This window comes from Oryctolagus cuniculus, chromosome 3 (genome assembly GCF_964237555.1).
Source record: "Oryctolagus cuniculus chromosome 3, mOryCun1.1, whole genome shotgun sequence".
In the NCBI taxonomy this organism is placed as follows: Eukaryota; Metazoa; Chordata; class Mammalia; order Lagomorpha; family Leporidae; genus Oryctolagus; species Oryctolagus cuniculus.
In genome coordinates, this window is record NC_091434.1 from 51,393,886 (window position 1) to 51,410,249 (window position 16,364).

At 35.8% G+C, this 16,364-nt stretch overlaps 1 protein-coding gene across 1 annotated transcript in view; it reads right to left on the reverse strand.

Annotated features, from left to right (window-relative positions):
- COL3A1 (collagen type III alpha 1 chain) overlaps positions 1-16,364 on the reverse strand; it is a 41,921-nt gene that overhangs the window by 12,002 nt on the left and 13,555 nt on the right. Inside the window, exons 5-30 of the mRNA XM_002712333.5 lie at positions 15,795-15,872; positions 13,638-13,691; positions 12,914-12,967; positions 10,573-10,626; positions 9,906-9,959; positions 9,693-9,746; positions 8,991-9,044; positions 8,543-8,587; positions 8,354-8,407; positions 7,660-7,704; positions 6,728-6,781; positions 6,217-6,315; positions 5,612-5,656; positions 5,359-5,457; positions 4,699-4,752; positions 4,474-4,581; positions 4,235-4,288; positions 3,536-3,634; positions 3,154-3,207; positions 2,921-3,019; positions 2,579-2,632; positions 2,415-2,468; positions 2,052-2,105; positions 1,084-1,137; positions 706-750; positions 39-137 (exon numbers count right to left, since the gene is read on the reverse strand). Coding sequence (XP_002712379.1) covers positions 39-137; positions 706-750; positions 1,084-1,137; positions 2,052-2,105; positions 2,415-2,468; positions 2,579-2,632; positions 2,921-3,019; positions 3,154-3,207; positions 3,536-3,634; positions 4,235-4,288; positions 4,474-4,581; positions 4,699-4,752; positions 5,359-5,457; positions 5,612-5,656; positions 6,217-6,315; positions 6,728-6,781; positions 7,660-7,704; positions 8,354-8,407; positions 8,543-8,587; positions 8,991-9,044; positions 9,693-9,746; positions 9,906-9,959; positions 10,573-10,626; positions 12,914-12,967; positions 13,638-13,691; positions 15,795-15,872 — 1,671 coding nt within the window. The remainder of the gene's footprint in view (positions 1-38; positions 138-705; positions 751-1,083; positions 1,138-2,051; positions 2,106-2,414; positions 2,469-2,578; positions 2,633-2,920; positions 3,020-3,153; positions 3,208-3,535; positions 3,635-4,234; positions 4,289-4,473; positions 4,582-4,698; positions 4,753-5,358; positions 5,458-5,611; positions 5,657-6,216; positions 6,316-6,727; positions 6,782-7,659; positions 7,705-8,353; positions 8,408-8,542; positions 8,588-8,990; positions 9,045-9,692; positions 9,747-9,905; positions 9,960-10,572; positions 10,627-12,913; positions 12,968-13,637; positions 13,692-15,794; positions 15,873-16,364) is intronic.

Sequence of the window (16,364 nt, forward strand, 5' to 3'; positions counted from 1 at the left end):
TTTTCTAAAATCTAGGCGAAATGAACTCTCTGGGTTACCTTTCCTCCTTCGGGGCCAGGGGGACCAGCACCACCTCTAAGACCTGGAGTCCCTGCCAGACCAGGGGGTCCACGTTCACCGGGGGCACCAGCATCACCCTGTCACAGGAAATGTGTATCAGAACACTCAAGTCTAGAAATTAATCCAAATATCTTACATAACATTACTTTTGGTGTATGGTATTCCATTTATATTTGGTAACAACTTGGAAATTTTTATAGTTAGAAAAAATGTGGAAATATAGAAAATCTATGTGGAAACTGGAAATTTTAGGGTATAAACATGAAGCAGGGATACTTAATTCATGAAAATATAAGCTTTCTTGAAACATACATTATCATTATTTTATTCACAAGGCAAATTTTCTAAGTTCTTCTAGCTAAACGCTTCTATATACAATCAATATATTGTCAGCATTTCCCTTTTGAAATTTCAAGTCCATGATTGATTCTGTAGGTGCTTATTAACATTAAAAGAATTGAATTTTCCTTATAAAACAAACTTTACATATTGGAAATGTTCTGAGTTCTTTAAGTATTTTCACCAAACATTCGTGAGATTGCTCTTCTGAAAAAATAATATTTTGGCACATTAAACTGGAAATGTATTACTAACCAATTGTTTTAGAAAATACTGAAGAAATCAGGGAATGAATTGAGATATTACCTTGCCTCCTGGGGCTCCAGGTGCACCAGCATCTCCCTTTGGACCCTAAGAGATTGGGATTGTATAGTTGGGTCAATATCAATATGTATTATAAAGCAAAAGCAAAATATACATTTGACCTGTTTGTATAGCATACACATTTTCAAATCCTGAAGCTATGCTATCTTTCTTAAGCTCTATTATCTTATGGTAAAATCCAAACCCTTTATGTGTTAATTGCCTTTTCTATAATTTGTCTTTTTTATAATTAACATTTCAAGACATAATATTAAGACAGATACCAGAGCATACAAAATGAAAATGTTAGTAGTTGAGAAATAGTACTATTACTATTTTTCCTTTTGTTTTCTGCAATTTAAAAAGTGAAATGCAACTTACTGCTTCACCGGGCTTTCCATTTTCTCCTGGAGGACCACTGGTACCAGGTAAACCCTATAAAGAACCATATTTGCATATGTAATCACACCAAACACTGTTCTCAAAAAAGCTTCTCACATATGAATATGTTTCTGCAAGGTAATCCAAAAATGGTCCAATGATTTGTTTCAAGGTAGAAAAATCACTGACAGAAATGTGGTAATCATATCTTATAAACCCAAATTCCTCTATCATCAATTCTACTTCTGCATGTAATTATAGTGATGAGCATGGTGATATGGAGTTAGTTACATTATACATGTATATTACACAGAAAAACGAGATGAGAAGAATCATATAGAACTCTATGAGTTGAATTAGTTCTCTTCTAAGAAGGCCATGTTTATAACTGATGGGAACAAAGGAAGGAGAGAGGGTAGGGTAGAAACTATCATTATGTTTTTTTTTTTTTTTTTTTTTTTTTTTTTTTTTTTTTTTTTTTTACAGGCAGAGTGGACAGTGAGAGAGAGAGACAGAGAGAAAGGTCTTCCTTTGCTGTTGGTTCATCCTCCAACGTCCGCTGCGGCCAGGCGCTGTGGCCGGTGCACAGCGCTGATCGGAAGGCAGGAGCCAGGAGCTTCTCCTGGTCTCCCATGGGGTGCAGGGCCCAAGCACTTGGGCCATCCTCCACTGCACTCCCGGATTATACTCTTAAAACTATATGTATGTAATGCCTGAAATTGGTTCCCTTTATATAAATTTTTAAAAAGCTAAAAAAAGACAATAGAGAGAACAATATTCTTATTCTGAAATAGAGATGGAAGATATGCCTGTGGAAGACAGACCTACAAATTAAGCTTCAGATGAATTGCAATTGTGTAGGATCCCCTCAAATTTGAACAAACTATGAAAAATACAGCTATGAATAGGACATACAGAATTGTCTGCTAAAAGTAAGTTCTCAAATACATTTAAGCACAAATTCTTACTTGTAATCCTTGTGGACCAGGGGGTCCTGTGTCTCCCTTGTCACCAGATGGCCCCTATGTAGAGAAATACAATGGTATACTCCATTACAAAACACCCTTGCAATTTTTAGCCAGTCCATTGCTTAACTTTAAAGCAATGATGTGAGAAGGGAAGATGGCCTGAGCTGTGGAAGATACACAAGCAGACTTATAAGATATATAGTTTATTTAGAGGTGTTATCATTTAGCTAGTTAACCAAAGAAGCAAGTTTCCTCATTGCTTTGGTGAACTATAACAACACAGTCACAGAGTATATAATTAGCAAAGCCTTGCCCCTCTCCCCTCCACCCTCTTCCAATTCCACTTCATATGAGTGAACTTACAGTGGGTCCTGGGGGACCCTGGGGTCCAGTTTCACCATTCTTTCCAGGAGGACCCTAAAAAAGAAAAGTTACGAAAACTGATGTAAAAAAGATAAGACAGGCATGAAGTTGGATATTCACGCATCTATGAGAAATCTAGAAGCAAGTAGATGAAATCTACATACCGGGAGGCCAGGTCCTCCAGGCCCACCTCGTTCTCCGTTCTTGCCAGGTGCACCCTAAAGAAGAAATGGCTAGTGCTTACTAGTTCTCAAAAGGAAATCACTAGTCATATGGTGCTCTCTGATTTTTGATCTGTCTCCTCCACATGCACACACACACATACAAACATACACAAAATCATACTCAGTGGTATATTTGGTTCCCTTCCTATATGCCACGTGATTTTCATACATTCTTTCACACTTTGACAAGGAGACTGAGTTTTGACCGTTTCTGCATTTCCAAGTGGAAACTGGAAGATCTTCTGTACAATATTTACTGAAGAAATCAATGAGGAAACTCACATCATTTCCTTTAGGACCAGGGAAGCCCATGACACCGGGTTGACCTCGGGGACCGGATGGGCCAGGGGGACCTGGGCGACCACTGTCTCCTTGACTTCCCTAATGAAAAGAAAATTGTATTGAAAAGGTTAGATGAAGATATGATCAAAGCCTTCTCTCTCTAGTTATCCATGTGCATGCAGTCTATTTTGTTTTACTAAGCTTGTAAAAAGAGATTTTTGAAAGGTACATACAGGAGGCCCTGGTTTCCCATCACTGCCTGGTCCTCCTGGGCTTCCGGGCATACCCTGAATTAAAGAAGTCATTAGTCAGGTGATGTAGAATTAAAATATTCAAAAATACATCATATGCTATTTTTACAATTTTGAAATGTCCACTTATACATATAGCCTTATATTTTTACACCTGTTTTTTTTTCTGTCTGTAAAGCATCTTAGTCAAGTGTTGTACTTTCTTTTCTTCCTGTATTTAACCTTGACCAAGTTTTCCTAACATCATTTTGTTCTGCTTTGAGTCTTACAAAAGCTGTAGTGTGGTTTAAGTTGTCTTTGATCTGCCTCCATGTATCTTCCCTTTTTTATCACCAAAATAAAGCACATGTATGTTTCTCTGTACCCTCATTCCTGGACTTCCAGGGGCACCATCTCGGCCAGGTTCTCCAGTCGCTCCTCTGGGCCCAGCGGGGCCTGGACCACCACGCTCCCCAGCAGGACCCTAAGGAGTCAAACAAGTCAATAAGTATTTAAAACAGCCTTTATTGACAAAGATGTCAGCAATATTTAGGTTACAAATAGAGATCTTCAATTGACTTCTCAAGGAGTTGGCATGTTGTTGACATTCTCTACACACAGTTACAATGATATTAGCTGGCATTGCCAAGCCAAAGAATTTTTGAAGCAACTAGGATGACTACTACTTGCTTAAAAGATATTTAGTGGACTTAGAATCAATTTTTGTACATCTAAAGTCAAATATCTTTGATGATATAAAATCCTATTTGCATATTAATTTAGAATTTTCAAAGAGCTTTCAGGAGTTTCAGTCTATATTACTTTAGCAATGATGCTGTGTTGAAAGATTCCCAATTAATAGATATGTTAAAGGATTCTCCCAGGGTTAGGTGACTTGCTTTAGTTCAGAGCTAGGAATGTGACAGAGCAGGGGCTAAAATCATTATTTGACATTGGGAATTATTTTTTTAACTCCCATGGGTTTCAGGTATTTAGTTTTTTATCACTGGGAAACTGCATAAAAAGATATACCTATTTGTAGTACTGTTATTACTTTTGGAAAAGGGAAATTTGAATTATTTACCTTTTCTCCTGGAGTGCCACTTGGTCCAGCAGGTCCTCGGAATCCAGGGGCACCCTGGAAATAAGGAGAGCCAAATACTTCAGTCTAAAGGATTAATTCTTGAGTGGCAATGTAGATGTTCTTGTGTTATAAAACACTAAAATGCTTCAGATGTGGAATGAGTAACTCCACTGAGTGTGAGGTTTCATGGGAACGACAGTGCTGTGGCCTTTCTGTTCGATGCCCCACAGGAAACATACCCTTTCTCCCGCAGCTCCCGGAAGCCCATTGGCACCAGGTTCTCCAGGTGAGCCATCTTTGCCATCTTCTCCTTTAGCCCCTGGAATACCTGGAGAACCAGCTTCACCCTAAAACATGATGGCAAAGTACAGGAGTTATGACTGGATTTAGTTACCAAAGTTGTGCCTATTTATTATGTTTGCATTTTTCTAGGAAATGACCATATCCATTGTGTTAACACTTACACGTTCACCACGTGGCCCTGGCTCTCCTTTGGCACCGTTCTTACCGGGTTCACCCTAAAGTGAAACAAATTTGTTTTTTAAGAATAGGGAGGATTCCACTAATAAAACAATCACCCAAAAGACAGTTAAGGGGCCCGAGCTGTGACACAATAGGTTAAAGCCCTGGCCTGCAGCTCCAGCATCCTCTATGGGCACCAGTTCAAGTCCTGGCTGCTCCACTTCTGATCCAGCTCCTTGCTAATACACCTGGGAAGCAGTAGAATATGACCCAAGTCCTTGGGCCCCCGCACCCATATGAGAGACCTGGAAGAAGCTCCTGGCTCCTGGCTTCAGAACAGCCCAGCTCTGGCCGTTGCAGCCATTTAGGGAGTGAACCAGCGGATAGAAGACTTCTCCTCTCTCTGTCTCTACCTCTCTTTGTCTCTACCTCTCTCTGTAACTCTTTCATAAAATTAAAAGACATAATTTTTTAAAAAAATGAAACATAACCACCTAGAAAAAGTATCCCCAAAAAACAAACAAAAAACATAATTCAGCCCTAGGACCATAAACTAAATTTAAATACATTTAAATAAATAGGGCAAAAAGTGCTGTTGATATTTTTGTTGTGGGTTTAAAGCCACACCATCTAGACTGGGAAGAAGAAGAAAGGCAACTTACAGCAGCACCTCGCTGGCCAGGAATACCGTTAGTACCAGGTGGTCCAGGAGGACCCCGGGCTCCCATGAGTCCAGGAGCGCCAGGAATGCCGGCAGGACCCTACGAGCAACCAGAAGGAGACAGGTATGAGCCCAACTCAAACTTTCTTTTCTGAATATCTCATTTAAAACGTCACAAATATATGTCTATGCACAATGCAATAGAGACCGATATGCTGTGGCTGAGGTATGGGTGAGGTGTGGGCTCAGCTTACCATTTCACCTTTGCCGCCAGGACTACCATTGTTCCCAGGAGGGCCCTAGTGTACAGAGAAGGGAGCACATTAGTCATAATGCAAAGGGTGTGTGTACATTTGAAACTGTTTGTTTCTTTGTAAAATAAATTCATTGTTGGGAATAATGCATTGTACGGATGAAGTGATTCATCCAATTATAACACAGCATATAAAATGCAGGCAAAAGTTACCATTATCCAAATAACAAGGTAGTATAGGACTTCTGTAAACTTAAATAATGAGTAAATAGGAGAAGCGTTTGTTTTCATTTTTCTCTGAATTTTTCTGATCAGTGATTAGTTTGGTGCACATTCCTCCAGGTACCACACAACTTTCCTATCCATTGCCTACTTTTTATACTGTATATAGAAACATAAAATTGATGAATTCTAGATTATGGCAATCCTCAAAAACTACCATTTTCTCTAGTAATTAATTCAGTATTTATCACAGTGGGATGCTTGTAGAACACTGAGCAACATCTTTTTTAAAGAAGCAAGTTTAACTGAGGGCAACATTGAAACACACACATTCCTGGAGTAAGTGCTGCAGCCCTGCATCTCAATGGTCGTTTTATTACTTACAGGAGGACCTTGAGCACCAGCATGTCCCTGCGGTCCAGGCTCTCCTCTTTGTCCAGGGGAGCCATTTGAACCAGGGGACCCTGCAGGTCCAACTTCACCCTGAAAGATAAAATGCAAAGTAATTGATTTTCATTGCAACTTTTAATCACTAAGCCAGTTCACCCCATTTATCCCTATTTCTCTATGGCTGAAGTAGTATGGCTGTCTAATGACACAAAAGAAAGAGAGAGAGAGAGAGAAGAGAGAGAGAGAGAGAGGGCAGAAGGAAGGAAGGAAAATAAAGAAAAGGAAGGCAAAGAAAATCATGAAGGCAGAGAAAAATGGAGAATATATGTATGAGAGAGGATGTCAGAAGAGATATCTGAACGATTGAATGTCAGTGATGAACTCTTTTCGATTTCAGAATGAGGCTTTAAATATATGTATAGATAAAAAATGCCATTTGGCTTATATAAAAGAATCATTTTTGAGAAGCAAGACAACTATTTTCTGATGTTTTCAAGATGTTTACCTTAGCACCAGGGGATCCAGGGAATCCTGCTGTTCCAGGAGGACCAGGTGGGCCCTGCAAAAATTAAGTAGTATTTCAAGGATGCATATTCAAACAAATGAAATTTATTATTACTAGTAAATAATACATGAGCCTCTGCCTGCAGCACCAGCATCCCATATGGACACAAGTTCGAGTCCTGGCTGCTCCTCTTCTAATCCAGTTCTCTGCTGTGGCCTGGGGAGGCAGTGGAGGATGGCCCAAGTGCTTGGACCCCTGCACCCACATGGGAGACCCGGAAGAAGCTTTTGGCTCCTGGTTTTGGATCGGCCCAGCCCCAGCCATTGAGGCCATTTGGGGAGTGAACCAGTGGATGGAAGACCTTTCTTTCTGTCTCTCGCTCTCACTGTCTGTAACTCTCTCTCTCAAATAAGTAATAATAAAAAAAGTCTTCAGTGTTCACATGTGAATATCATGCAAAAAAGCAGCATGATAAAATGAGGAAAGAGTAAAACCTGAAGTTAGAAAATGTTTCTCCTTACTTCCAACATGAATTCCAGGCCTTTGTTCAGATTATTTATTCCTGAACTTTTGGACTCTCATGTATACAATGGAGGTAACATTCGGGTCTATATTGTAGGATTTTTTTTTTCAGATGTTATAGCTAGTATTAGGTATTAACTAACATCGTAAGCACCATATACATGTTAGGAATTGGGCAAGTATATAAAAGTTTAAGAACCGAGGTTTGCTTATTGGTTCAGGGCTACTTTCTGAGTAAAGCCGAATATGGGTCTACAACAGCATTAAATTGAAAAGAAATCATAAAGATAGTTAACTAGAAGATAATGCATGCTTTTCTTTATAATATAAATACATAATATTAAAAATATACAGTCCATACTCTTTCATTATCCCTGAAAACAAATAGGGTTAGATACAAAGTCACTCACTGGTTGTCCGTCGCTACCTCGGGCACCATCGTTACCTCGAGCCCCCTGAAAAGAGAAGTTTGTCTCATAAATATTCTTCTTAACGTTGGTTGAAAGAAAATTTTGACAAAAATGCTGCTGTAGTTGAGTTTTTTTTAGAATATTCTTAGTACTAGTTACCCATTTTTAGTTCATTTGTTAAATACTCTGATATATAGGCCCAGTGTTGTGGCATAGTGGGTGAAGTTGCTACCTGCAACCAATGCATCCCATATAAGGGCCCTGGTTAGAGCGCCAGCTGTGCCAATTCTGATCCAGCTCCCTGTTAATCTCCTGGGAAAAGCAGTGCAAGATGGCCCAAGTGTTTGGGCCTCTGCACCCATGTGGGAGACCTGGATGAAGCTCCTGGCTCCTGGCTTCAGACTGGCCCAGCTCTGCTTGTTGCAGCCATTTGGGGATTGAACCAGTGGATGAAAGAGTCTCTCTCTCTCTTTCGTGCTGAGCTTTAAAATGCATAAATAAATAAATCTTTAGATAAAACAGTCAGCAACTGTAAAATTCCTGGTTGCTTCCCTATAATTACAGTGAAAACACTTGTGAGGTGACTTCAAATATAATTTTGTAGGAGGAACATTGTCCTGCAAGCCTGAAAGCACTCACTCAGACACTTATCTGTCACTGAGCTGTAGGTGTGTGGGATGGGGACAGTACTCACTGCAGCTCCAGGAAGTCCTGGTCGTCCTCTTTCACCAGGAGCCCCTCTTGGGCCCTACAGAAGAAAGTTTAAGTATTGTTTTGTGTTAAACTTGACATTTAAGGACATTTGGAGGGGGATCAAAACAAGTTTTGGTTTTGGGGAGGTCAATAGCAAAACTGAACATTCTATGATAAGAATGATAATTACCATTGGTCCAGGGGCTCCGTTTTCACCAGGAAGACCATTTTCACCCTAGAAACATACAAAATTTGTTACTATCTTATCTGGTAAGATAAGTTTGTACATTTTTAGAATCAGTGTATTAGGGAAATTACCATGGGAATCAATGATACCTAATTTAACAATATCAGATTTCTGTTAGCATTTTATTTGATTTATCAGAAATCAAAAAATTTGAATATCAAATGGAAGTAATTGTCAGGTTTTACTACAATAGTCAACCATTTATAATTCAGTCTCCTTATGTTAGGAGTTTTCATGGAAATTTTAATACTTCAATTGGTTATCATATGTACATTAGTATGTAAAATTCAGGTAAATGTTACAAAAAATTAAGCTCCATGAAATAAATCTTAAACAGAGATTTAAAAATTCAGTGAGTTTACTGGTGAAAATAGGATATTCTGTGGCTAACCTTTAATCCAGGAGCACCTGTTTCACCCTTTTCTCCATTTCGTCCGTCGAAGCCCTATGAAATATATAAAAGTAGCAAAATTGTTAAAATCTATTAATAATCTTAAATAGTTACTGAACTTTACACTGAATCTTTATAGCTTTTACTGCATAGCAATATTTGCAATGTTAATTTAAACAATCTACAACTCTTCTAATTGGGTTGAGATATTCAACACTGATTTATAGGAAAAAGCTGAACCAACTTTGTAGTGTAATTCAGTCTATTTAGAAAGTTGTCTTAACTGTGGAGTAGCAAACATAGGTTTCATAAGTTTTATTTCTCTTACGCTGAGAAATTTTGGATTCAGGTGGGTTGAAACTACTTAATGTTTTGCAAAACAGAGTTGTTTGATTCAATCTATAGATCAGATGAGTAAGGCAACGAATAATATATAATAAATATTTTCATTTTTTCTTCTAACAGTGATGGTAAGAACATTAAATTATGCTTTCCTGAGACTTTCCATACACTTAAAATCGGCTCAATAATTCGGTACAAAATAACCATTTTACTCAAAACATAGGATTGCTAGGCATTTAAAAATAAATCAAATCCAGCTGTCAGAAGCAACCACATTTGGCATATATTCAGTTGTCCAATATGTTGGGTAAACATAGACAAAATAGAAGGGTTTGTAGGCAAATTAAACACTGTACTCACTCTGTGTCCTTTCATACCAGGGAAGCCAGGCATACCAGCAGGACCTTTGATACCCTAAAAATTATGAATGTAAAGATGTTAATGAACCTTCAGATAGAATAATAATCTACAGTAAAACACCTCTATTATTAAGCTGATTGCAATTAAATTATAGAGTAATATAGGGTAACACAATCTTGATTACTCCAATTGGTTGATTAGCTGAAGACTTACTGGAGGTCCAGGCAATCCTCTCTCCCCAGGTCTTCCAGGTCGTCCTGATTCTCCCTAGGTAGAGAGATAAGGAATTCACAGGTGGTCATGGAGAAGAAAATATACAGTAACCCAATGAGTGAATTGTTCATTTTGAATTTTTCCTACACAGGTCACACTAAAATGGTGTAAGATCAGCTTTCGTGGTAAAAGCAATGAGGAAGGCCTCTCTCACTTTAAAAAAGATAACTTACAAAAAGCACAGATATCTCTCATCACTTAATTCAGGTTCTTCCTCAACTCAGTAAGAGGAATTTGCCCCTGAAACTTAATTGGTAAAGGAGGACTACCATAATGTTAAAAGTGCTTATAAATTTTCAAGATCATGAAGTACTGATACCAAATTCTTTATTACAGGAGACTGAAGAAAATTATTTCTCTTCTAGATCATTGTGTATTCACTGTCTGGGTCTTCTCGACATACCAAATAACATTTAGGGGTACTCAGCAAATGGTATGTGTAACCACGCAAGTACAATATAGTAATCAACTATTAGTTTGAGCTGAAGTGTTGAAATCAATTTTTGAATAACATTTTTCCCTCTGGTATTATGGCATAGATCATATTCTGTTTAGAATATTATAAGTTGAATTTTGGTGTATCTTCATTTAGTCCTTGAAAACTTACATCTTTTCCAGCAGGACCAGACGGACCAATAGCACCAGGAGGTCCTGGAGGACCCTGAAAATAAGGAAATAACAACAAGCATATTGTAAATTTATTCTGCTACAGTTTATTATTATGTATTATGTGTATTTCAGGAAGGAACCTTCTTTTAAATGTTTTCATTGTATTTCATCTTGAACACATTTGCTGAATACATTATACGTTTATTATATAATTCATTTACTAAAATTCATTAGCCTATTTTAATGAAAATAAGAACATCAAGTATCTAAATTTTATACACATGTGTGTATATATAAATTCTGGTGGAATTTTACATTTTTAAGATATTGAATATGCTACCTAAATATAAAGGTATTTCTAAAAATTTGATTAAAATAACCATCTTCTTCATTTTATACAGCATATTCTTCTAGAATATTATATCAGACTATGCTCATTTCTACTGTATTAATATATATTTTATCTATATGACATATGTAATCTCTATTCATATATATTTATATAAAGAGAATAGATATAAGGGTTAATAGGTGGTTTTAATAAAATGTTATTTCTATTTGTTAGAGGATTTGTGTCAACTTTAGGAAGTAGACTATTGTGTTGGCTAACTAATGAGGGAATACCTATAGTAACTGTTTCTAAAGTATCTAAATTATGCAAAGAGATCATAAGAGATCAATTCTGGATATTAATACTTTGTTGGGTAAGTAGCTTGCAATGTTTTCTTCCATTCTATCAGATGTCTCTTTACTGATTGTTTACTTTGCTGTGCAGAAGCTTCTGAGTTTGATATAAGCCAATTTTTTAGCTTTCTTTTTATTGCTTGTGCCTTGGGAGTCTTACACAAGTGATCACATGCATCAGTATCTTGTAGTATTTCCCCTACATTTTCTTCCAGCAGTTTCATATTCTTAGGTCTTAAATATATGTCTTTTACCATCTTGAGTTGATTTTTGTATCTGGTAAGAGGTAGAGATCTAATATATGTCCAGTTTTGTCAGCACTATTTATTGAAGATACTATTCTTTCTCCCATGTACGTTCTGGTCATTTTTCTCAAATATCAATTGACACTATGCACATAGATTAGTTTCTGGCCTCTATATTCTGTTACATTGATCTATGTATCCGTTATATTCAGAATTTGTAGGCACTCAAAAACTCAACAAGAACAAAAAACAGACCAATCCAGTTTCAGAAATGGGGAAATTATGTGAACAGATACTTCTCAAAAGAAGAAATAAATATGCCCAACAAATACATGGAAGCAATGCTCAATATCACTAGTCATCAGAGTAATGAAGTTCAAAACCACAATGAGATATCACCTCACTCCTGCCAGAATGGTTATTATCCAAAAGTCAGTGAATGACAGATGCTGGTGAATATATGGATAAAGGGGAACTCATGTACTGTTGGTGGGAATGTCAATTAGTGCAACACAGTGGAAAACAGTATGGAGTTTCCTAAATAACTAGAAATAGACTTGTCACATGATCCAGCAATACTACTACCAGGTAGATTCCCAAAATTCAAGAACTCATTTTATCAAAGAAACACTTTCTCCAGCATGTTTATAGCTGCACTGTTCATAGTAACAAACATATGGAATCAACAAAGGTATCCATTATTAGATAAATGAATAAAGAAAATGTGATTTTATATATATGTATATTCCATTATGTGTGTATATATATATGATGGAATATTATTCAGCTATAAAAAAGAAGGAAATTCTATCTTTTGAAGCTGATTTTGACCTGAAAAACAGTATGTTGAGTGAAATAAGCCAGACAGAGAAGGACAAATACTATATGCTCTCTCATATGTGGGAGCTAACATAAAAGAAAGAAAAAAAAATTCCTTTGTGTATCAGTTTTGAAATACGAAATACAATGTTTTATCAAAATTTGTTTTAAATCTTTGTCAATTAAATGCTTAGAAAGTATATACCAGTATAGTTATAATGATTTTTTACTGTTTTTAAATTTCCTTTGTATGAGTTGAACATTATTTTACTGTTTATAGTCCTTGTCTGTATTTCTACTGGACCATGGTCCTTTCACTTTTTCTGTTGAACTTTTTCTCTAGTAGACACAATAAACCTATGGTTATAATGTAAATTAAAAATGTATTATCTGAAAAATTTTTAAAAATAAAGAAAAAAAGGAGTGCACAAGATCTTTGAAACCAGTTTAAGTATCATAGAAGTGGCATTTGTTATTCAAATATTTAAATATAAACTTCATGTGTACTCTATAGGGATCTATCACCTTTAAAAAATAAATGCTTCTCTGCAGAACTGTCAATTTATTAAGTATAGGTTATTTGTTACTTACAGCAGGACCAGCTTGTCCAGGTTCACCAGGGGGACCTTGGTATCCTGGAGAACCCTAGTGAGCACAACAAATGTATTATTATTAAAGTAACATAATCTTCATATATTTCATTTACATCTCAAAGATAGTAACACATCAGGATTTGTGAATACAGTCAGTAAATTTTATTCCTGTTTATAACAATTAAAACCCATTTTTTTCAAGTCAGAATAAAATTAATGTTATTGCATCCCATTCATTTCTTTCCATTGAAAATAGATTGGTTCCAAAGGAAAAGCATATTATATGCAAACTAAATGTGGCATTTAATTTTAGAAAGTTTTTTTTTTTAGATTATTTATTTGAAAGGCAGAGTGACAGAGAAAAAGAGAGTGTGAGAGAGATCTTCTGTCCACTTTTTCACTTCCATATTGTCCATAACACCCAGAGTGAGGTCTGGCCAAATTCAGGAGCCAGGAGTTACATATGGGTTCTCACATGGGTGATTTCATTATCAGGAAGATAGATTCGAAGCATAAAGGGCTTTTAATTGTAAATAGCAGTTGATAGAAAGGACTTAAATGTGGAATTCCAACATTTTTGAAAAAAAACCAAAAAACCAAGCTTCTCAGTTATGATCTAACTATTTGGAATTATACATATTTGAATGGCTAACTTTCAGTAGAATCTACACTTACTTGATTTTTACAGGAATGAAGAAGAAAGCACTGATGTGTGTACTTACAGGGGAGCCAGGATGACCAGATGTACCAGGGGGACCGGGAGGGCCTGGAGGACCCTGGAATGACAATTTTAATGATCAATACAAAATAAATGAATGAAAAATATATTTTATACATGCACCAAAGTTATAATTCTGTCTAGATACCATGCTGACATCTTTAAAAATGTGAACAACTATGTGTCATTATTAGATAGTTATTCATGTGTATACTTAATTTTATGAATTCTACAATGAAGATGTCAGTAATAAAGTATCACTATCAAGCTCATTATCATAGAATTGACAAAAATTTTTTGTAAATGTTATAAAATATTGATCCAAACTCCTAAAAAATTCAAAATCTGGAAACATTCAATACTAAATGCTATGAAAATTTCTCCACCAATGTCTTGAAGATTTCCTTCATATTTCCTTCTACCAATTTCATAGCTTCAGATCTTACATTTAGATCTTTCATCCATCCTGAATGGATTTTTGCATATGGCGAGAGGAAAGGATCTAATTTCATCTTCTGTCTTTGTATAACCAACACCATTTATTGAAAAGACTTCCTTTTCTGCAATGCATGCTCTTAGCACCTTTGTAAGAAATCTGTTGGCTATATGTGTATGCATTAATTTCTGGGTTCTTTAATTTCCATTGATCAATGTGTCACTTTTTATGCCATTATCATGCTGTTTTAATTGCTATAGCTTTTTAACATGTGGATAATACTATACTGGTGAAGAAGTAGTTCCTAGCCAGACAGTCAAATTCAATGTGGAAAAATATTTATCTGTATACCACTGGTCCTATGCTCTAAGCCTCTAATACAATGTTCTAAATCAACCCTATAGCTCATAACTATATTGATATAGATGTCACAGGATTGTATTGACATGGAGATTTAGATACACACATAAGAATAATCACATTTGTGGCAATCATAACAAAATCAAACTGATTTATCATTTTTCAGAAATATAAACTAGAAAACGTTCTGTATTAGAGCAAGCTATATCTAAATGCTGATAATAAATTTCTAAAGCAATATTTTTAATTAAATTTTCTCTTGTAAATGCTAGTTTTGATGTCAGTTAATGATGTCTCATTATTTGACTTTTTAGAATAAACTCTATATTTGATTAAAATAGGTGTCATAATGTGATTGTAGTTTAAATTTAAATTAATGTTTAAATTAGTTAATGTAATTTCCTGTGGCTTTGAAAAATACAAAAAAAAAAAAAAAAGACGAAAAGAAACCAAAGCATTAAAACTTGAGAGAGTTGTAGAATGCTCTTTCCCCCCATTTGCTTTACAACAGTTGTTAAGTCTTTTCTAACAGGTCATTTGAACCCAGAAGAAGAATTTTGTCCTCCTTAGGCTTGGAAATCACAAATATGTGATTCAATAATCTGAGTGGAAATCCTCTGCAGTTCTAGAGAAACCAATGGCTTGCTTTATTTATACTTACATATTTGTTTTTGCAGTGAAACTATAACCTCCTTTCTATTCCTCCTCGTGGGAAGCTGTTCCAATGCAATGATCATTTACATGGGACACCAGGTACCATGTGCATGTGCCTAGGTTTTAGCGTTATTGATATTTTTCCTATGAAAACTCTAGGTCATTTTCATGGAGGAAAATCCTTCAGGTACAAGATTGGTAACTATTATTTAGGGTAGATATAGTTAAAGAGGCAGTGAATTCTGGAAATCTTTGTGTTTGATTTGGAGAATAGCCGTGAGGATGGGTTGTTATATTGGGCATTTGTTGCTTAAGTTGTCATCTATAAAGGAGTATTTAATAAATTAAATGGCATTAAAAGAAGTTTATGAATAAACTAGATGAGAAAGAGTAAAGTGGGAGTGAAAAGAAATAAAATTTTATTAAACTCAGAGAATATATTTATGTGAGACCTAAGCATGAAGGCAGGTGAACTTTGTTAGAGGTGGTTATGTTAGGAAGTGGCAATATAGGCAGGATGATGAGTAAGAAATTAATTAGGATAGAATCAACAAGAAATTGCTACCTTTTCCCCAATCAACCTTAATTAAGAATAAGCTATTTTATACAATTACACAAAAATGTTGTGTTCCCAGAAGAGCAACCATTCAAAATCTAACAAACAAGAAAGATAAATAATGTGCTAAAACAGTCAGAAACATTTGTACATACAGCTGGCCCAGGATAGCCGCCGCCAATTCCTCCTATGCCAGACTTGACATCATACGAATCGAACTGGGGAGAATAGTTCTGCAGCAAAGAGAACAGATAGATAAAATCATTTTAATACAGAGACCATAGATATTTTCAAAAGCATTTAGATGTGCATGCAGCATCTACTATTCACTGGCAGAAGGTTTCTGCCTGCCAGAGGTTATGATATACGTTAATTATCTCACTTATCCTTTCTACATAGTTTTGATATTAGACATCCTACACATGGCTTTGATATTACATATCCTACAGAAATGTTTGTGAATGCATAAATACTTCAATTAAATGCTATTATTCAAACTACTATTTCTAAGAATTATCTGTAGCATTACTAAGATATGACCACAGACTACTTACAGCTCAAGGAATACTGAGATTATAAAACTCAACCTCTTTATTTTGAACAGAAAATTGAAGTCAAATTACTTTTCCAACAGTTAATGATACAAATGAAATTCATATCCTATGGCTTCTGGTTAATATGCTTAATTGATAAGCATACTCAGAGAAATCAAGCAATTGAATCAA